This window comes from Ranitomeya variabilis, chromosome 7 (genome assembly GCF_051348905.1).
Source record: "Ranitomeya variabilis isolate aRanVar5 chromosome 7, aRanVar5.hap1, whole genome shotgun sequence".
NCBI lineage: Eukaryota > Metazoa > Chordata > Amphibia > Anura > Dendrobatidae > Ranitomeya > Ranitomeya variabilis.
The window spans coordinates 19506463-19529642 of record NC_135238.1 but is presented as its reverse complement, the minus strand read 5'-3'; the positions used below and the strand labels follow the sequence as shown (position 1 = coordinate 19529642).

The following is a 23180-nucleotide window of genomic DNA, read 5'->3' as shown; positions in this document are numbered from 1 at the left end:
CATGAGAAAAGTATCGTAGGGTACATATACTTGGTCAAATCGGTAGAGACTTATAAGCAGGCACACATGGAATTCAGTTTAGTTGGCCATTGAGGGTAGAGCACCTTGGCTGCTCCATTTGATGAGTTGATGGTTGTCTCTGCGCAATAACTACCAATGATATCAGTGCTTACAAGGGTGGAGTTTGTCATATTAGAAGATTTGTAGGGTACCCCACTTAATTGGTCTAATAGGGACTTTTCTTGGACCAGAGCAAGTATAGAATTCAGTTCAGTTAACCATACAAGTCTGAGCATCATGACCGATTCATTCAAAGAGATTGAAGACCACCAACAAAGGTATCTACTTAAAGGCAGTTGATAGCTGAAGCTAGAATTAGAGAATATGCCTACTTGATCGGGTCAATAAGGAGTTTAGTAATTCAGTTTAGTTGGCTTTTGATGGTTGACATCCTTGGCTTCTGCCCAGTCAAAGAATTTGTAGTTAACCCACATCACAGTTGACCAACAAAGGTGTCTTCTCAATGGCCAGTAGATATCTAAGGGTGGTCAGTAGAAATATAAGGACACTAAAAGTACAGTATGATACAACTACTTGGTCAAAACAATAGGCATTTCGATAGGGCCAACATCTTCAAGAAATACAAGGAATTCAGGTTAGTCGTTGAACACCTGAACTATATCCTTTGAAGGATTGGTGGTTAACCTAGCTCAACGACGACTACCATTGTTATCTGTGCGTAAGTCAATAGATCTCTATGGTTGAGATTTTAAGCTTTTGCAGGTTTTTTGGTAAGCCAGAGCAAACACATCAAATTCATTTTGGCTGACCTCTGATGGTTGAAGATTTTGGCACAAAAATGTCAACAAATACCACAAGGAAAAATAAAATGGAAGTGATAAATCAGGCCCATAGTTTATCAAATTATTTTATCTACTGATTTAACTTGTAGAATGCTGTTGGACATGGAATTTAGCTTTTGTTTCGGCTATGCCAACAGTGTCCTTCCATCCATATTTATATGGCATGTTCCTGGCGCGTTCATCACCCCGGTCATCTCTGCGAGCATAGTAATACTGTGTACTTAATACTACCGATAAAGTTTAATTAACAGACAATTAAGCTGACGAGTGGCGGCAGCTCGGAGATCTGAAATAATTGTGTTATTGACATTTTAGGCAGAAAAAAATCGTATATTTTCACACACTGCGCTGGATGCGGGACAGAGTTGATTTATACAATGTGCCGGCGCATATTTTAATAGCGCATTGACTATAATATCCTATGGTAATAGGGGACAGATGCTGCTTACTGTTTGTATCAGAGATAATTTCACTGCAAATTTATTGATCTGGTACCAAGAGCTTGTAATCTAGCAATTAAAGGCGACCTGTCACTTGCCATAAATATTTAATTTTTTAACCTGGTTTATATGCTGCTGTTCTCCTGAATCCGACAATGTTTTTCTTTTATTCCTGCTCCTCTCTGTTTCTGAGATATGTCCCTTTCTTTCCTGAATATAACGTTTGGCTTGTTAGCTAAGTGGGCGTGGTACACATGACGACGCCCACATTGATTTGAAGACAACGCCCACTTTGCTTGTAAGACTAACTTTACATACACAGAAGATCGGGCCGTATCTCTAGAACGGAGAGGCGCAGAAACAAAAGGAAACCAACGCCGGATTCAGGAAAACAGCGGCATTTACTCTGGATTTACAAAATACTAACAAAGTAATAAAAATTACAATTTATATTTTTAGAAGCAAAACAGTAACAAAGCAGTGAGGTGACAAGAATCTGAGTAACTAATCATATGCTAAATAGCTGCAAGTCACATTTATGTATGAGATAGCCAAGGTGATTGTCTATAAAATGATGGTAGTCTCATGATCAAAGCAGAAGTGGAGGGTGAGATATGGAGCCTGGCAGTCACAAGTTCAAAACATTGTTACACTATTGCTCGTCATTGTATACAGCTCAATAATAAAACTGTATGTAGTGTGCTCCCTCTAGTGGTGACGGCAGTAAGCTTAGCGTTCAATAATAAAACTATGTAGTGTGTTCCCTATAGTGGTGACGTCAGTAAGCTTAGAGTTCAATAACAAAACTGTATGTAGTGTGCTCCCTCTAGTGGTGACGGCAGTAAGCATAGAGTTCAATATTAAAACTGTATGTAGTGTGCTCCCTCTAGTGGTGACAGCAGTAAGCATAGAGTTCAATAATAAAACTGTATGTAGTGTGCTCCCTCTAGTGGTGACGGTAGTAAGCATAGAGTTCAATATTAAAACTGTATGTAGTGTGTTCCCTCTAGTGGTGACGGCAGTAAGCATAGAGTTTAATAATAAAAACTTTGTAGTGTTCTCCCTCCAGTGGTGACAGCAGTAAGCATAGAGTTCAATAATAAAACTATATGTAGTGTGCTCCCTCTAGTGGTGACGGCAGTAAGCATAAAGTTCAATAATAAAACTGTATGTAGTGTGCTCCCTCTAGTGGTGACAGCAGTAAGCATAGAGTTCAATAATAAAACTGTATGTAGTGTGCTCTCTCTAGTGGTGGCTGCAGGAAGGGTAAAGCTGAATAATAAAACTATGTAGTGTGCTCCCTCTAGTGGTCACGGCAGTAAGCATAGCGTTCAATAATAAAACTGTATGCAATGAGTTCCCTCTAGTGGTGGCTGCAGGAACTGTAGAGCTGAATAATGAAACTGTATGTAGTGTGCTCCCTCTAGTGATGGCTGCAGTAATAAACTGTATGGAGTGCACTCCCTCTATTTGTGGCTGCAGCAAGCATAAAGTTCAATGATAAAACTGTATGTTGTGTGATCCTTCTAGTGGTGGCTGCAGTAAGCATGGCATTCAATAATAAAACTGCAATGAGTTACCTCTGTTGGTGGCTGCTGGAACTATATAGCTGAATAATAAAACTGTATGTAGTGTGCTCTCTCTAGTGATGGCTCCAGGAAATATAGAACTGAATAATAAAACTGTATGTAGTGTGCTCCCTCAAGTGGTGGCTGCAGGAAATATAGAACTGAATAATAAAATTGTATTTAGTGTGCTCCTTCTAGTGGTGGCTGCAGGATATATAGAACTGAATAATAAAACTGTAGTGTGCTCCCTCTAGTGGTGGCTGCAGGATATATAGAACTGAATAATAAAACTAGTGTGCTCCTTCTAGTGGTGGCTGCATAAGTATAGAGCCAAATAATTAAATTGTATGGAGTGTGCTCCCTCTAGTGGTGACTTCAGGCAGTAGAAAGCTTCTCTGGATATGAATGATGAAAATTACATAAAGTAATTCAAAATCATTACAAAAACTGTACATTTACGGTGTCTAGAGTCACGCAAGTGGATTTCAGTAATGAGAATGGAGAAAAAGTGGATAAGGGAAATGAGAATCCTTATGTGTTACATTTTTGGGATATTGACAATTTGGGGACAGTTCAGCCCCACCCAACCTGCTGGCCACATGCCGCTTGTGGGTGGAGTTTGTGTTAACCCCACCCCCTTTCTACCTGGGACATCTCAGAGTTTGCTCGGACTGTTTTACAAATCTCAAAATAGTTCCTGAAAGTTTGGAATTGTTGGCAAGTTTATGTTGTCCCCAAATATTTTATGTCATTACAAAAACTTTCTTTTTTTAAAAAAATGTATAAAAATAATAAAAAATGTAGTTGTATTTCATGGTAATTTCTGTGGGCGAAACAGTTAAATGTAAGCGACGATGCGACCCGTCCTCCGGTAACAATAGCGACACTCGCTGCTAATATCATCAAGGCCTTCGCAGAGCAGGAAAGCAGGATCACGGCAACTGAACTTTAATTGATGCTGCACAGTTACCATGGCGACCAAGGCCTGCGCAGGACATGAAGCCGCACTCACAGTAAACAGATGGGAGAGGATGAAACAGCAGATGATCAATTCCCTGACATTAGCTACAGATGTGAGGCCGCAGAATCGCAACCATCCGCGCTCATGTGGATTATTACTAGGCAACAGTCCTGGCAGAGTGCCTCCTGATAAAGAGTCCCGGCAGAGTGCCTCCTGATAAAGAGTCCCGGCAGAGCGCCTCCTGATAAAGAGTCCCGGCAGAGTGCCTCCTGATAAAGAGTCCCGGCAGAGTGCCTCCTGATAAAGAGTCCCGGCAGAGTGCCTCCTGATAAAGAGTCCCGGCAGAGTGTCTCCTGATAAAGAGTCCTGGTAGAGTGCCTCCTGATAAAGAGTCCCGGCAGAGTGTCTCCTGATAAAGAGTCCTGGTAGAGTGCCTCCTGATAAAGAGTCCCGGCAGAGTGCCTCCTGATAAAGAGTCCCAGCAGAGTGCCACCTGATAAAGAGTCCCGGCAGAGTGCCTCCTGATAAAGAGTCCCGGCAGAGTGCCTCCTGATAAAGAGTTCTGGCACAGTGCCTCCTGATAAAGAGTCCCGGCAGAGTGCCTCCTGATAAAGAGTCCCGGCAGAGTGCCTCCTGATAAAGAGTCCTGGCAGAGTGCCTCCTGATGAGGAGTCCTGGCAGAGAGCCTCCTGATAAAGAGTCCCGGCAGAGTGCCTCCTGATAAAGAGTCCTAGCAGAGTGCCTCCTGATAAAGAGTCCCGGCAGAGTGCCTCCTGATAAAGAGTCCTAGCAGAGTGCCTCCTGATAAAGAGTCCCGGCAGAGTGCCTCCTGATAAAGAGTCCCGGCAGAGTGCCTCCTGATAAAGAGTTCTGGCACAGTGCCTCCTGATAAAGAGTCCCGGCAGAGTGCCTCCTGATAAAGAGTCCCGGCAGAGTGCCTCCTGATAAAGAGTCCTGGCAGAGTGCCTCCTGATGAGGAGTCCTGGCAGAGAGCCTCCTGATAAAGAGTCCCGGCAGAGTGCCTCCTGATAAAGAGTCCTAGCAGAGTGCCTCCTGATAAAGAGTCCCGGCAGAGTGCCTCCTGATAAAGAGTCCCGGCAGAGTGCCTCCTGATAAAGAGTCCTAGCAGAATGCCTCCTGATAAAGAGTCCCGGCAGAGTGCCTCCTGATAAAGAGTCCTAGCAGAATGCCTCCTGATAAAGAGTCCCGGCAGAGTGCCTCCTGATAAAGAGTCCCGGCAGAGTGCCTCCTGATAAAGAGTTCTGGCACAGTGCCTCCTGATAAAGAGTCCTGGCAGAGTGCCTCCTGATGAGGAGTCCTGGCAGAGAGCCTCCTGATAAAGAGTCCCGGCAGAGTGCCTCCTGATAAAGAGTCCTAGCAGAATGCCTCCTGATAAAGAGTCCCGGCAGAGTACCTCCTGATAAAGAGTCCTAGCAGAGTGCCTCCTGATAAAGAGTCCCAGCAGAGTGCCTCCTGATAAAGAGTCCCAGCAGAGTGCCTCCTGATAAAGAGCCCTGACAGAGTGCCTCCTGATAAGGAGTCCTGGCAGAGTGCCTCCTGATAAAGAGTGGCATCAGAGTGTCACTTGAAAAACAGTGCCTACATAGTGCCATTTGATAGGCAGTGCTGGCAAAGTGGTCTCTGATAAACACTAATGACAGAGTGCCACATGGTAAACAATGTAAAGTGGCCCAGTGGCTTTTGATAATGTTCCAGCAGAGTGCCCCTGGATAAACATCGCTGGCAGAGTTCTTCGTGATAAACTGAACCAACAATGCGAGCAGAGTGCCCCTGACTAGTATTAGTATCCCTGCAGCTATAGAATTCTATATAAATTCCTGCCAGCACCAACCACTAGGGGGAGCTCCCCACATATATACTCTTGCACCTACTTGAAGTCACTAGCAGCAGAATAGCTACATGTGCCGCTAGCTCCCCCTAGTGTCAGCAGCCTTTGTGTCAGATTCGCCTGCTGTGCTAGGAGACCGAGTATCCATTAACTTTGCACGGCATAAATAGATCTACATCCTTCCGCTATTCTTCTGTAAATGATTATTCACCAGATGGAAAAACGGATGTGGACGATGATGATGATGAGAGTATTCACATCAAACGGAGGCAGGCGATCATTTATCTGGTAATTGAGTTGTGAATGTGTGGTCTGTTCTCCAGGCTTGTCTTGTGTGGGGGTGGAGTGCGCACACTATTGTATTCAAAGTGATCATATTCATCACAATATGCTATAGATGCTGCTTTTTTTTAGAGGTTTTTTAACTGTTTTCTTTTCATTTATGTTTAGTTTTTACACTGTGAAATGTGGAAAAAAATGTTTAAAGTGGAAACAGTCAACAAGCAGATTAGCGACATTTAATCATATAATCATTCTCACTATGTATTCTGCTACCGGCCCAAATGGAAATATCTGTGATTTAATGTGACTCAGGAGCCGTCGCCTAATGTAGCATTATATTCAGCAAGAATAGGATTGTGAGCTGGAGAAATAATATCAGATCTATCAACAGCTGCCCGCTGATGGTTCCCTGAAGAAGACAACATTTTCATATTTAACGATTGGAAGGCGGCGTGTCACTTTAGGTTACCAACAGATATGTGAAGTAAAGCTATTGTAGTTCTATGGAGGAACCACTGGTGTATACATGTGGACGGACGGACAGTCACTGTGTAGCAGTGGTGACGCTATCAGTGTGCTGTGCGGCTCCTGTCCATCTATCTATCTATCTATCTATCTATCTATCTATCTACCTATCTATCTATCTATCTATCTATCTATCTATCTATCTATCTATCTATCTATCTATCTATCTATCTATCTATCCCTGTATATTTTCCCTCATTATTTCCCGTGACCATGTTTTCTTGCCGCATCGTCATTCATCACACTAATAATAATACATTTTCTTCTCGATGGAAACCTTCCCTCTCCCCTGTGTCCACCACTTTTCCAGCTGCATTTTCCATACTTTGTCCTGACATGTCTTTTATAATAATTTAGCCAATTAACAGCCCCCTGCTCCTGTCACATGAGACTTTTGTCAGGAACGTCGGCAGTCGTCCTTTTGAAGTGGAAAAGCTGGTTGACAACAATAAAGATGCAGCTCCTACTGAGGCTGTCACCCAAGTTTCCCAGATTTCCTAATGTGAATCCGTCCCTGTTACTTATCGATAATAATGTACAGGTGTATGAGTTGTGTCTGTGTCATCGGTGAATTATGCAAAGTGTTCCACTATTTCTTTAAATTTGCCTTAACTCTTGTCCTCTCCACGTGGTTTGAGCACATCAGCATGCTGGTCATTTTGCTGAATTGTGTCACCCTCGGGATGTTCCAGCCCTGTGAGGATGTGGACTGTTTGTCAGAGAGATGCACAATCCTAGAGGTAAGAGTAACCTTTATATATGACTGACATACATCCTGTATTATACTCCAGAGCTGCACTCACTATTCTGCTGGTGCAGTCACTGTGTACATACATTACATTACTGATCCTGAGTTACCTCCTGTATTATACCCCAGAGCTGCACTCACTATTCTGCTGGTGCAGTCACTGTGTACATACATTACATTACTGATCCTGAGTTACCTCCTGTATTATACTCCAGAGCTGCGCTCACTATTCGGCTGGTGCAGTCACTGTGTACATACATTACATTACTGATCCTGAGTTACATCCTGTATTATACTCCAGAGCTGCACTCACTATTCTGCTGGTGCAGTTACTGTGTACATACATTACATTACTGATCCTGAGTTACCTCCTGTATTATACTCCAGAGCTGCGCTCACTATTCGGCTGGTGCAGTCACTGTGTACATACATTACTGATCCTGAGTTACCTCCTGTATTATACTCCAGAGCTGCACTCACTATTCTGCTGGTGCAGTTACTGTGTACATACATTACATTACTGATCCTGAGTTACCTCCTGTATTAGGCTAGGTTCAGATTGCGTTAGGGCAATCCGTTTAGCGCTAAGCACTAGCGGATTGCGCTAACGCAATGTCTTTTAAGGGGTCGCGTTAAACGTCCCCGCTAGCGCAGATCCCAGATCTGCGAGAGCGGGGAACGGACATCGGGCGCGCCGCGGACGCTGCAAGCAGCGTCCGAGACACGCTACAGAAGAACGGCACATCGCTAGCGCGTGCCGAAAATGACACGCGCTAGCAATGCGCTTTAACATTGCTGGCAATGGGAGCGCTAACGGACGCGTTGCACGGCTTTAATTTCGCCGTGCAACGCTGTCTGTTAGCGCTCACACTAAAACGCAATGGGAACCTAGCCTTATACTCCAGAGCTGCGCTCACTATTCGGCTGGTGCAGTCACTGTGTACATACATTACTGATCCTGAGTTACATCCTGTATTATACTCCAGAGCTGCGCTCACTATTCTGCTGGTGCAGTCACTGTGTACATACATTACATTACTGAGCCTGAGTCACATCCTGTATTATACCCCAGAGCTCCACTCACTATTCTGCTGGTGCAGTCACTGTGTACATACATTACATTACTGATCCTGAGTTACCTCCTCCTGTATTATCCTCCAGAGCTGCACTCACTATTCTGCTAGTGCAGTCACTGTGTACATACATTACATTACTGATCCTGAGTTACATCCTGTATTATACTCCAGAGCTGCACTCACTATTCTGCCGGTGCAGTCACTGTGTACATACATTACATTACTGATCCTGAGTTACATCCTGTATTATACTCCAGAGCTGCACTCACTATTCTGCTGGTGCAGTCACTGTGTACATACAGTGCCTACAAGTAGTATTCAACCCCCTGCAGATTTAGCAGGTTTAATAAGATGCAAATAAGTTAGAGCCTTCAAACTTCAAACAAGAGCAGGATTTATTAACAGATGCATAAATCTTACAAACCAAAAAGTTTTGTTGCTCAGTTAAATTTTTATAAATTTTAAACATAAAAGTGTGGGTCAATTATTATTCAACCCCTAGGTTTAATATTTTGTGGAATAACCTTTGTTTGCAATTACAGCTAATAATCGTCTTTTATAAGACCTGATCAGGCCGGCACAGGTCTCTGGAGTTATCTTGGCCCACGCCTCCATGCAGATCTTCTCCAAGTTATCTAGGTTCTTTGGGTGTCTCATGTGGACTTTAATCTTGAGCTCCTTCCACAAGTTTTCAATTGGGTTAAGGTCAGGAGACTGACTAGGCCACTGCAACACCTTGATTTTTTGCCTCTTGAACCAGGCCTTGGTTTTCTTGGCTGTGTGCTTTGGGTCGTTGTCTTGTTGGAAGATAAAATGACGACCCATCTTAAGATCCTTGATGGAGGAGCGGAGGTTCTTGGCCAAAATCTCCAGGTAGGCCGTGCTATCCATCTTCCCATGGATGCGGACCAGATGGCCAGGCCCCTTGGCTGAGAAACAGCCCCACAGCATGATGCTGCCACCACCATGCTTGACTGTAGGGATGGTATTCTTGGGGTCGTATGCAGTGCCATCCAGTCTCCAAACGTCACGTGTGTGGTTGGCACCAAAGATCTCGATCTTGGTCTCATCAGACCAGAGAACCTTGAACCAGTCAGTCTCAGAGTCCTCCAAGTGATCATGAGCAAACTGTAGACGAGCCTTGACATGACGCTTTGAAAGTAAAGGTACCTTACGGGCTCGTCTGGAACGGAGACCATTGCGGTGGAGTACGTTACTTATGGTATTGACTGAAACCAATGTCCCCACTGCCATGAGATCTTCCCGGAGCTCCTTCCTTGTTGTCCTTGGGTTAGCCTTGACTCTTCGGACAAGCCTGGCCTCGGCACGGGAGGAAACTTTCAAAGGCTGTCCAGGCCATGGAAGGCTAACAGTAGTTCCATAAGCCTTCCACTTCCGGATGATGCTCCCAACAGTGGAGACAGGTAGGCCCAACTCCTTGGAAAGGGTTTTGTACCCCTTGCCAGCCTTGTGACCCTCCACGATCTTGTCTCTGATGGCCTTGGAATGCTCCTTTGTCTTTCCCATGTTGACCATGTATGAGTGCTGTTCACAAGTTTGGGGAGGGTCTTAAATAGTCAGAAAAGGCTGGAAAAAGAGATAATTAATCCAAACATGTGAAGCTCATTGTTCTTTGTGCCTGAACTACTTCTTAAGGGTACTGTCACACAGTGGCACTTTTGTCGCTACGACGGTACGATCCGTGACGTTCCCGCGATATCCATACGATATCGCTGTGTCTGACATGCAGCAGCGATCAGGGACCCTGCTGAGAATCGTACGTCGTAGCAGATCGTTTGGAACTTTCTTTCGTCGCTGGATCTCTCGCTGTCATCGTTGGATCGGTGTGTGTGACACCGATCCAACGATGCGTTCGCTTGTAACCAGGGTAAACATCGGGTTACTAAGCGCAGGGCCGCGCTTAGTAACCCGATGTTTACCCTGGTTACCATCGTAAAAGTAAAAAAAAAAAAAACGTACATACTCACATTCCGGTGTCCGTCAGGTCCCTTGCAGTCTGCTTCCCGCTCTGACTGACTCCCGGCCGGAATGTAAGAGCAGAGCACAGCGGTGACGTCACCGCTGTGATCTGCTTTCACTTTACGGCGGCACTCAGTCAGAGCGGGAAACAGACTGCAAGGGACCTGACGGACACCAGAATGTGAGTATGTACGTTTTTTTTTTTTTTACTTTTACGCTTGTAACCAGGGTAAACATCGGGTTAATAAGCGCGGCCCTGCGGTTAGTAACCCGATGTTTACCCTGGTTACCCGGGGCCTTCGGCATCGTTGGTCGCTGGAGAGCGGTCTGTGTGACAGCTCTCCAGCGACCACACAATGACTTTCCAACGATCACGGACAGGTCGTATTGCTGGTCGTGATCGTTGGAAAGTTGCAGAGTGTGACAGTACCCTAATACTTTAGGGGAACCAAACAGAATTCTGGGGGGTTGAGGGGTTGAATAATAAATGACCCTCTGAAAAAACTTTTCACAATTAAAAAAAAATAAATAAACAAAGAAATAACATTCTTTTTTGCTGCAGTGCATTTCACACTTCCAGGCTGATCTACAGTCCAAATGTCACAATGCCAAGTTAATTGCAAATGTGTAAACCTGCTAAATCTGCAGGGGGTTGAATACTACTTGTAGGCACTGTACATTACATTACTGATCCTGAGTTACATCCTGTATTATACCTCAGAGCTGCACTCACTATTCTGCTGGTGCAGTCACTGTGTACATACATTAGATTACTGATCCTGAGTTACCTCCTGTATTATACTCCAGGAGGGGGCAGGAATAAGCAAGGCTAGATGGAGGCCCCCCATGACTGTGCTTGGACATGGGCTTTTTTCAAAATTGTGCTGTGTCGAATGATTGGGTGATAGGAGGTGTGGGAGGGGTTGTTAGTGGGAGGCGTGGGGCTATATCAGGGAAAAGTGCGGGAAAAGGGCACACTTGTTTACCAAGTAAGCCTGGGACAGAGAGAGCAGCCCCCCCTAACGGTTTGCATTACCTGAGTGCGGGATGGAGTCAGTGGACGCATTGGTGGGGCGCTTGAGGGACGTGGCCAGGTCCAGGAGAGGAGGATGGCTGGAGGAGCAGCTGGCGGCGCTGCTCGGATCAGCAGGAGCACTGAAGGCCAGCAGCAGGCGTGGCAGGCGCACGAGGCCCCCGCAGAGACTCTCACCTGAGGTGAGCGGCAGGCCTAGGAGCCCCTCCGGGGACCCTGCGGAGGCTGGGTGCAGCGGTGAGGCGTCCCCCCGCTGTGCTCCCTCCGGCAGGAATCCTCCTTGCCGGCCGGCTGGCGCAGGGATCAGGAGCGGCGTTCATGGAGGACGAGCCGCACCGGAAGTGAGGCCTGCAGCGACGCGGCAGGCTGCACCGAGGACCAGGAGTGCAGCGGTGGGAAGACCGGAGCCCAGGAGAGGTGTCGCGGCAGCCAGGGCAGGAGGGAGCGCGTCCAGGGCGGCAGACACCGGCAGCACAGATGACGGCGCGGCGGACAGTAGAGGAATGGCTGCAGGAGCAGGACCCGTCATGGGGCGCACGGGAGGTCGGATTTTGGCGGGCGCTGCGGTGCAGGCGGCGTCTAGGCAGAGTGAAGCAGAGAAGACGTGCATCGGACGGGAAGGGCGGCGGGCAGTGGGGCCCCACTGCCTGGCAGACGTGGAGGACGTGAGCCAGACAGGGAGCAGCGGACTACAGAGCAAGTGCGGGAGAAGGTCGGTCGGGCGAGGTTCGGCAGACGCTCCGGTCCCCCCTGGTGACGTGGAGGCCAGGGGCGCGGGCTGGGAGCAGTGCGGGGGTGCTGAAGATTCATTTTCTGATAACGAGCCGGAGGTGGTGGATGAGCGGCGGGATGAGCGGCGGGATTCAGGACGCACGGCTTGCAGGGACACAGCACCTGTGCAGCTCGGTGAGTACCAATCTATGTCTAGTTTGTTGCCCAGGGGGGTTTTTGGTGCGGAGGTTAGGGGTGATCAGGCGTCAGGTGGGCAGACGACTGATATTGGTGGGAGCAGCGGGTCGGCGGAGCCTGGGCTGTGTGATGTATTGGTGAGCGTGTCGCAGCTGTTGAGCAGTTTGCAGAGTGGGGCAGTGAGAGAGGCTGGGGTCTTGCCGGACCGGGCATGGCTTCCAGGGGCGGGGGTTTCGGTGCAGTCTATACCTGATTCGGGTAGTTTGTTAGTGGGCGAGCAGTCGCCATCGGTGTCTGGAGTGTCCGTATCTGTGCAAATGGAGAAGGATAAAGGGGACACGGTGAAGTTGTATGATAGAGCTAAAGGCGAGGTGTACGTTTGTTTTGAGGGGCCGTTGGGGGCTCATTTGAAGAAGGAGGTTAAGGAAAAGATTTGGCGCGACGACTATGTGGAGATATTTTCCCTACTCCCGTTAGAGAAGTTTAATCTCGATAAGGGAAAAAAGGACGATAGCAAGAAGGAGGAAGAGGAGGTGGCGACTTATATCGCAGACGTTTGTTAATTGGTTACAGGCGTTTGAAATCCTAGCGAGCGTAATAGGTGAGAAGGCTCCGGAGAATTGTTCCGGCTTATTTTGTTATTTGGATGCGATTGGGGAAGCGCAACATACTTATGGTGGACAGGCCTGGTTGCGCTATGATGAACAGTTCAGGCAGAGGAAGGCGGTCAGGCCTGAGATACGCTGGGATCAAAAGGACATAGGACTTTGGTTAAAAGTGATGGCGCCAATCAGGTACGGGCAGTCCTTTCACGGGAGCGGAAGTAGTGCCAGCCAGCAGGCGGGACATGCCAGTAGTGGTCAGGGGTTGCAGGGATCAAAAGAAAAAACAGGAATGTGCTGGCAATTTAATGAGGGCCAGTGCAAATTCGGGAACACCTGCAAGTTTAAACATGTGTGTTCCCACTGTAACGGAGGTTCACATGGGGCTTCAAAATGCTTCAAAAAAGCAAGAGGCAAGCCGGCAGTGGGTGCCGGTCAAGGGGGAGACGCCGGTGAGGTTGGAAAAGATGGCCCCCTTTCTAAGTAGGTATCCTGATCGGGAGAAGGCCGGTGTTATTAGTAAGGTTTTTGCGGAGGGTTTTCACATCCCTCCTCCTGATCATGTGGTTCCGTTTTCGGTTAAAAATTTGAGGTCGGCTGCGGTTCATGCAGTAGTGGTTAGTGACAAGTTGAAAAAGGAGGTGGAGTTGGGGAGAATGGCTGGGCCGTTTCCTTGTTTACCGGTTGAAGGGATGATCGTCTCCCCGTTGGGGGTGGTCCCCAAAAAGGAACCGAATAAATTTTGTATAATTCATTATTTGTCGTACCCGAAGGGGTTGTCTGTGAATGATGGCATTTCGCAAGAGTTGTGTTCAGTTGTTTATACGTCATTCGACATGGCGGTGCACTGGGTGCGTCGTTATGGGCCGGGAGCTTTGTTGGCAAAGACGGATGTGGAGTCTGCCTTTCGTTTGCTTCCGATTCCTCCGGACAGTATCCCGTTGTTGGGATGTTTTTGGAATGATGGTTATTATGTGGACACATGTCTACCGATGGGTTGTGCCATTTCATGTTCCTTGTTCGAGACGTTTAGTACCTTTCTAGAATGGGCTGTCAGAGAGGTGGCTGGTGTGCCGTCCGTCATTCATTATTTGGATGAGTTTTTGTTCATAGGTCCTCCCGATTCGAATGTGTGCAGAAACAATTTGGCGGCCATGGAGTGGGTGGCGTATCATTTTGGTGTACCCCTTGCTAGGGAAAAAACCGAGGGCCCTTGTACGGTTTTAAGTTTTCTGGGTATCCTGATAGACTCGGAAAAAATGGAATGCCGGTTGCCTGATGATAAATTGTTGTCCCTGAAGCAGGAGGTTGGTCGCGTTGTCAGGCTCAAGAAGGTGACGTTGAAAGAGTTGCAGTCTTTGCTCGGTCTGTTGAATTTTGCGTGTAGGATTATGCCCATAGGACGTATATTTTGCCGGCGGTTGTCCAGGGCGACGGCGGGGGTGCGGTCCCCGCATCATTTCATTCGACTTGGTCAGGAGCATAAAGACGATTTGTTGGTATGGCAAATTTTTTTGGTGCAATATAACGGTCGCTCTCTGATACAGCAGCAGTTGGTTAATAATTTTGATTGCGAGATTTTCACGGACGCAGCCGGCAGTGTTGGTTATGGGGCCTATTGCGCAGGTCAGTGGAGTGTTGGAGCGTGGCCGGACAGTTGGCACAAGAGCGGTTTCACAGGGAATCTCGCTTTGTTGGAGTTGTTTCCCATTGTGGTGGCTGTGTTCATTTGGGGTGACGCGTTTGCGAATCGCAGAATTAGATTCCATTGCGACAATATGAGTGTGGTGTCCGTGATCAACACGCTATCGGCATCGTCGCCTCCTGTGATAAAGTTGGTGAGAGAACTTGTCTTAAGATGTTTGAGGATCAATACCTGGATTTCAGCGGTGCATGTACCTGGCGTGCAAAATTCGTTAGCAGATGCCTTATCTCGTTTATAGTGGGAGCGTTTCCGGGAGCTGGCACCAGAAGCGGAAGCATCAGGAGCGGTATGCCCTTCGCACTTGTGGCGGATTCCTACGGAGGAGCGGGACGGTTGATTCGGGCCTCGGTTACGAGTCAGACTTGGGCGGCATTTGAAGCATCTTGGAATATTTGGCAGAGTTCGGTGTTACATTGGGGGGAATTAGAGTCTGAGGATGACAAGTTGTTAGCCGTTTTGTGTTTGGTTGGTAGGGCGGCTGAGGCAGGCTGGTCGGTCTCTAAGGTAAATAAGTTTGTGACTGGGTTAGCTTTTGGTTTCAAGCTGGAGGGCTCGGTTGATGTGACAAAAAATGTTTTGGTGCGGCAAGCCTTGAAAGGTTATCGGAGGGATATTAGAAGGGTTGACGGGCGCAGGCCTATATCGTTTAATGTACTTGAGCGTTTGGGCGGCATTTTGTATGGTATGTGTTGCTCTCATTTTGAAACGGTATTGTTTCGTTTGGCTTTTTCTTTGGCCTTTTTCGGGGCTTTACGAATAGGGGAGTTGGTGTCACGTAGCAGGGTTAGCGCGGGTGGTTTATTGGCTCAAGATGTTGATTTTTGGTCGGTTGGTATCGTATTTTGGATCCGGCGTTCCAAGACGGATCAAGCAGGGGTGGGAAAAAGGGTTGTGTTGGGTAGAGTCACGGGGTCATTGATGTGCCCGGAACATTGTTTACGGGCGTATTGGAGTTTATGGGCCGGTCGCGCGGGCCCATTGTTGTGCCATCAAGATGGGGTTTTCTTGTCCCGTTTTCAATTTATTGCGATTCTCCATAAAAGTTTGAGGGCCTTGGGTTTTTCGCGGGACGAGTTCGGATCGCATTCGTTTAGGATAGGGGCAGCGTCGGAGGCTGATAGCCTTGGCCTGGGGTCCGAAGTTATAAAGCAGATTGGACGCTGGAGTTCAGACCGTTATTTGTCTTATGTTCGGCACTAAATTTGGTAGTTGTGTAGTGTAAGTGGCCTTATGTTAACGGTTACTGTTATTGTTATATTTCAGGTCAGGATCCATACCTTGTCTGGATTTTTGGACATTCCTTTGTTTATTGGGGGGCGCTTCGGGCGGACGCCAGGCCGGACAGTAGGCAATTGGGTTTTAGCCGAAAGGAAGTGGTTGTGCGGTGGCTCGGTTTTCGGGGCATGGTTTGGAGCAGGGCGATATCTTATTTTTCCCGGGCTGCCCGCTTGGATAGAGCACCAGATATCGTGGTGGTTCATTTGGGTGGGAATGACTTAGGTTCCAAACATGTAAGGGATTTGATAAGGGACATTCGTTCTGATTTTCTCCGGTTGTGGACGGCTTTCCCGGGGGTGTTAACGGTATGGTCGGACATTGTCCCTCTTAAAAAATGGAGGTGGGCGCGATCCGTTAAAGGGATCAACAGGGCTCGTGTGAAGTTGAATAGGGCGGTTACCAAGTTCGTATCCAGAAATGGAGGTATAAGTGTTCGGCACTTTGATTTGGAGGCGGGTGTTGGTGAATTTTGGAAGGAAGACGGGGTGCACTTGAACGAGATTGGCATTGATTTATGGGCCCTGTCCATTCAGGAAGGAATTGAGAAAGCGTTGGTGGCGTTGGGGCACTCACGGGCCTGAGGTGTTCAGGGCTGTGAGTTTGTGGCGGGGGGTGGGGTTCTTGGAGTTGATGCGGATTCAGCGGCGAAGGAATTTAAAGGAAATTCCGGACAGTTAAACGGGTTTGGTGTTCTGGCATTTTGGTTACAGGCTCTGGACGGGGTGTTTACCCTGGGAGCTGGTGGTGGTTAATTTTTCCCAAAACGGGAATTATGGTGCCCTCGAGCTGGTGGTACGGCTGAGGGTAAATTGAGGTGTTTTATGTTTTTGGTTTTGCCAAAATATTTTAAGCCAGAACTTTCCCGGTGGGCTCCAAGAACCCTCCCCTCGAATTTTTGCATAAATTATGCTAATGTTTAAAGAAAATGTTTTTGTTTTGTTTGTTAATAAACTGGCCTCTGTGGCCATAATTATCCAAAAAGAAGTTTTGTGTTACATTTTTATTTGTAGTTTTGGTGTTTGTTTACTCGGTTGTGGGTGGTGGTTTGGGTAATAAGGGAGCCATATTGGCCATACACGGTCAAGAGCTGCACTCACTATTCTGCTGGTGCAGTCACTGTGTACATACATTACATTACTGATCCTGTATTATACTCCAGAGCTGCACTCACTATTCTGCTCCTGAATTTACAATGTGCATTACTATCTGTCTCCTATCTGTGGATTCCTCAGGTACACGTGTGACTACTGTCAAAACAACTGCAGAATCTCCGGAACAAATCTGGTGGGAGCTGAATTGATATTTTAATCCCATACACAAATAGAACGCAGCATTGTATATTATTAACAGCAAACGATCCTCCTGACACCGAACAAGCAGCCCCATGCAATCCAGACCTCGAGAGGGACAATTAAAAAAAAAAAAAAAAAAGTTAACCTGTTCTGTTCCAGTCAGCGCACTTTTATGACAGATCTTGTACAGAAATAGCAGAGCTGATTTTGTAATGTAGCAGAACTGACTAGTATATTGTTCTTACATAGGACTGCAGGGTAAGCCCATATATATATATATATATATATATATATATATATATATATATATATATATATATATGTCACTGCGCATGAGGGAAATACAGCACGTTACATACTCAGCTCTGCTATATCTGTACGGCTATTACAAGCTTGTGAAGTGCGGCTGCAGAGCGGCCATATATTCCTGGACGCAGACCATATTCTTCTACGTTATGGCGGCTCTCTCTGCGGAACCGTAAATTAAGGATACGACCGAGTTTTCATTTTAGTGGCAGAACGTGTCGTGGAATCAGAAGGAATATTCTCCACAACGACGGCGCCATTAAACGATAATTAAGAGGATGTCTGGATTATTGTAAATAAAGTTTATTGAAACAGACGCTCCTCGTAATGGGCACCGATTGGCCCCTCAGACTCTGACTGTGGATTCGCGGACCTTGTCGCTTTCTCACCTAGAAGGCCTCATTTATCAAAAAGCTCTAAAAGTTTTACTGTCTTTGTTGCCTCTAACAACCAATCAGAGCTCAGCTTTCATTTTTCAAACAGCTCTGGTAAAATGTAAACTGCGCTGTGATTGGTTGCTATGGGCAACAACGACAATTTAAAAAATGAGGCCTACACGGTGTCTCCATATCCATGAAGTCACATGATGTCAGATAAAGACCGAAGCTGTGCAGACGGTCCATTATGTGGACCCCCATCCCACGCCATGCACAGTGGGTGCCGGAACTGGCAGGGCTTCTTCGGCTACCCTCATTTTCACTATATACTGCAATATTCTTGCAATTAAACAATCACAGGTTCATTTTCCCTAAGGGGATGAAAAAAATAATAATTGTTTTTGTGATATATTTTCATTTTTTTTAATCTATTTATTATTTTCTTATTCATATTCATTTTTATTTCCATTTTTAATTAATATTAATTTTTATTGTATTATATTTTTATATTTGTCTTTTTTTAACTTTTTTATTAATATCGATTTTTATTTTATTTTAAAATATTGTATATTGTTTATTTGTTTTTTATTCATAGGATGTAAAAATATATTTTTTGTGCTATGTTTTATATATATATATATATATATATATATATATAAATATATATATATATATATATATTTGCATCTGTCATTTTATTTTTGTTTATCAATATTAATTGCTATTATATTTTTACATTTTTTAAAACATTTTTTATGAATATCTATTTTTATTGTAGCAGATTTTTAACTATTTTATATTGTTTGCTTTTTTATTCATATCCTTTTTTTATTGTATATATCATTATGTTAGATATTATATTGATAAGATATTACAGAAAATGCAAAAAATTCAGATTACCCTTTTTCCCTGTTAAAATTGTATATACAGTGGGGCAAAAAAGTATTTAGTCAGTCAGCAATAGTGCAAGTTCCACCACTTAAAAAGATGAGAGGCGTCTGTAATTTACATCATAGGTAGACCTCAACTATGGGAGACAAACTGAGAAAAAAAAATCCAGAAAATCACATTGTGTGTTTTTTTTATCATTTTATTTGCATTTTATGGTGGAAAATAAGTATTTGGTCAGAAACAAAGTTTCATCTCAATACTTTGTAATCTATCCTTTGTTGGCAATGACAGAGGTCAAACGTTTTCTGTAAGTCTTCACAAGGTTGCCACACACTGTTGTTGGTATGTTGGCCCATTCCTCCATGCAGATCTCCTCTAGAGCAATTATGTTTTTGGCTTTTCGCTTGGCAACATGGACTTTCAACTCCCTCCAGAGGTTTTCTATAGGGTTGAGATCTGGAGACTGGCTAGGCCACTCCAGGACCTTGAAATGCTTCTTACGAAGCCACTCCTTCGTTGCCCTGGCGGTGTGCTTTGGATCATTGTCATGTTGAAAGACCCAGCCACGTTTCATCTTCAATGCCCTTGCTGATGGAAGGAGGTTTGCACTCAAAATCTCACGATACATGGCCCCATTAATTCTTTCATGTACCCGGATCAGTCGTCTTGGCCCCTTTGCAGAGAAACAGCCCCAAAGCATGATGTTTCCACCACCATGCTTTACAGTAGGTATGGTGTTTGATGGATGCAACTCAGTATTCTTTTTCCTCCAAACACGACAAGTTGTGTTTCTACCAAACAGTTCCAGTTTGGTTTCATCAGACCATAGGACATTCTCCCAAAACTCCTCTGGATCATCCAAATGCTCTCTAGCAAACTTCAGACGGGCCCGGACATGTACTGGCTTAAGCAGTGGGACACGTCTGGCACTGCAGGATCTGAGTCCATGGTGGCGTAGTGTGTTACTTATGGTAGGCCTTGTTACATTGGTCCCAGCTCTCTGCAGTTCATTCACTAGGTTCCCCCGCGTGGTTCTGGGATTTTTGCTCACCGTTCTTGTGATCATTCTGACCCCACGGGGTGGGATTTTGCGTGGAGCCCCAGATCGAGGGAGATTATCAGTGGTCTTGTATGTCTTCCATTTTCTAATTATTGCTCCCACTGTTGATTTCTTCACTCCAAGCTGGTTGGCTATTGCAGATTCAGTCTTCCCAGCCGGGTGCAGGGCTACAATTTTGTTTCTGGTGTCCTTTGACAGCTCTTTGGTCTTCACCATAGTGGAGTTTGGAGTCAGACTGTTTGAGGGTGTGCACAGGTGTCTTTTTATACTGATAACAAGTTTAAACAGGCGCCATTACTACAGGTAATGAGTGGAGGAAAGAGGAGACTCTTAAAGAAGAAGTTACAGGTCTGTGAGAGCCAGAAATCTTGATTGTTTGTTTCTGACCAAATACTTATTTTCCACCATAAAATGCAAATAAAATGATCAAAAAACAGACAATGTGATTTTCTGGATTTTTTTTTCTCAGTTTGTCTCCCATAGTTGAGGTCTACCTATGATGTAAATTACAGACGCCTCTCATCTCTTTAAGTGGTGGAACTTGCACTATTGCTGACTGACTAAATACTTTTTTGCCCCACTGTATATATATATATATATATATATATATATATATATATATATATATATATATATATATATATATATATATATATATAATCATAAAAAAAACAGGCAGCACTCCAAAAATCAAATTGAAAAACCATGGCTTTATTCATCCATGAGCAGCAACGTTTCGGCAGATTTCTCTGCCTTTCTCAAGCCAATTTTCTTTAATTTATATATATATATATATATATATATATATATATATATATATATATATATATATAAATTATTTAGCTTTTTCTAAGTTGTGGATCTTGGAAGAAGGGGTGGCAAAAGCTAAAACGTAAAAAAAATTGTACGCAGCGGGCTGTGGTTAGGACATTCTAATCCAAATGTGATCGCCCCTTTTTTCCATCGCCGCTCTTATCAATCATGCTGTACCCTTGTGTGTAACTGTGTTGGGCTGAGAGCAGCTCTGACAGCAAATTACGGGGGTGCATTGTGTAGTAATTAGACAGCGCAGCATGTACCGTCCCCCTCACACTAATTTGGGTTATTTTTTTGTAACACAAGGTCACTGTAGCCTACTGTTCCTGTCTGTCATGACTGAGCTAATGTACAGATATAGCAGAGCCGAATGTGTTATTTGCTCTGTTGCACGTCACAAACTCAGTTCTGCTGCATATGACAATCCAAATTCTGCTAATGTGATCATAATCAGCAATTTTATTTGATTATTCCACATCTGTCTTTACCTAACCATCTTATCTCTGCTACATCAAACCATCCTAGTTCTGCTGCATTTGTATACTTAGCTCCACTGTACCTGGTAGTCACAGCACACCTACACTGATCTGGTATGGTACTGATCTTTACACTAACCTTAGCCCTAGTGCTAACCCTAACCCTAGCTCCTATACTGGCTCTAGCACTAACCATAGTTCTAACACTAACATTAATCCTAGTCCTAAGACTAACCCTAGTTCTATTACTTACCCTAGCCCTAATATGAAACCTAGACCTAATGCTAACCCTAGCTCTTATACTGGCTTTAGCACTAACCATAGTTCTAACACTAGCCCTGGCCCTAGTACTAACCACATCCTCAACACTAGCCCTAACAATAAACCTATCTCTAAGGCTGCCGTCACACTAGCAGTATTTGGTCAGTATTTTACATCAGTATTTGTAAGCCAAAACCAGGAGTGTGTGATAAATGCAGAAGTGGTGCATATGTTTCTATTATACTTTTCCTCTAATTGTTCCACTCCTGGTTTTGGCTTACAAATACTGCTGTAAAATACTGACCAAATACTGCTAGTGTGATGGCAGCCTAACTCTATCATTAACATTAACCCTAACACTAATCCTAGCCTTAATACTTATCTTAGCCCAAACACTAACCCTAGCCCTAATACTAACCCTAACACTAACCCTAATACTTACCCTAGCCATAACACTAAAACTAATCCTAATACTTACCCTAACCCTTACCCTAATACTTACCCTAACCCTATCCCTAGCCGTAATATTTATCTTAGCCCTAATACTAATTCTAGCCCTAACACCAACCCTAGCCTTAATACTAATTCTAGCCCTAACACCAGCCCTAGCCTAGCCCTAACCCTAGCCCTAATACTTACGCTAACCCTAAGGCTTACCCTAACCCTAATACTTACCTTAGCACTAAAAATAATCCTAGCCCTAACACTAACCCTAGCCCTAATACTTTCTCTAGCTCTAACACTAAACCTAGCCCTAATACTTACCATAGCCCTAACACTAACTCTAGCCCTAATGCTTACCCTAGCCCTAGCCCTAATACTTACCTAAGCCCTAACACTAATCCTAGCCCTAACCCTAGCCCTAATACTTACCCTAGCTCTAACACTAAACCTAGCCCTAATACTTACCCTAGCCCTAACACTAAACCTAGCCCTAATACTTAATCTAACCCTAAAACTTACCCTAACTCTGGCCATAATACTTTAACATTAACCCTAAGACTAATCGTATAGCCCTAACACTAACCCTAGCCCTAATGCTTACCCTAGCTCTAACACTAAACCTAGCCCTAATACTTACTCTAACCCTAAAACTTACCCTAATACTTACCTTAGCCCTAAAACTAGTCATAGCCCTAACACTAACCCTAGCCCTAATACTTACCCTAGCTCTAACACTAAACCTAGCCCTAATACCCTAGCCCTAACACTAAACCTAGCCCTAATACTTACCCTAGCCCTAACACTAAACCTAGCCTTAATACTTACCCTAACCCTAATACTTACCTTAGCCCTAACACTAATCCTAGCCCTAACACTTACTCTAGGTCTAACACTAAACCTAGCTCTAATACTTTCCCTGGCCGTAGCACTAAACCTAGCCCTAATACTTACTCTAACCCTAAAATTACCCTAATACTTACCTTAGCCCTAACACTAATCATAGCTCTAACACTAAACCTAGCCCTAATACTTACCCTAGCCCTAACACTAACCCTAGCCCTAATACTTACCCTAGCTCTAACACTAAACCTAGCCCTAATACTTACTCTAACCCTAAAACTTACCCTAACCCTAATACTTACCTTAGCCTTAACACTAATCATAGCTCTAACACTAAACCTTGCCCTAATAGTTACCCTAACCCTATACCTAGCCCTAATACCCATAACCCTAACACTAACCCTAGCCCTAATACCGGTTAAAGAATGGAAAAAAATGTGCAAAAAATAACATTTATTATAATGTTAATGTTTCTTTTTACAGCAGACACTTTTTTTTTATTTAGGACAGCTCTCCCAGCAGGTCTCCATCTTTTCTATCACAAAATTACAAGTGAAAGAAGAGGCAGAGAGCTGCTGGGGAGCACGGTGCCTTGCAC

The 23180-nt window shown here is 44.9% G+C and overlaps 1 protein-coding gene across 5 annotated transcripts in view; it reads left to right on the top strand.

Moving 5' to 3' along the window:
• The window catches only part of CACNA1H (calcium voltage-gated channel subunit alpha1 H), a 417575-nt gene that overhangs the window by 226890 nt on the left and 167505 nt on the right, over positions 1-23180 (top strand). For all 5 annotated transcript variants that reach the window (XM_077274375.1, XM_077274377.1, XM_077274373.1 and 2 more), the window contains exon 3: positions 7117-7228. In XM_077274375.1, the coding sequence (XP_077130490.1) occupies positions 7117-7228 (112 nt within the window). The remainder of the gene's footprint in view (positions 1-7116; positions 7229-23180) is intronic.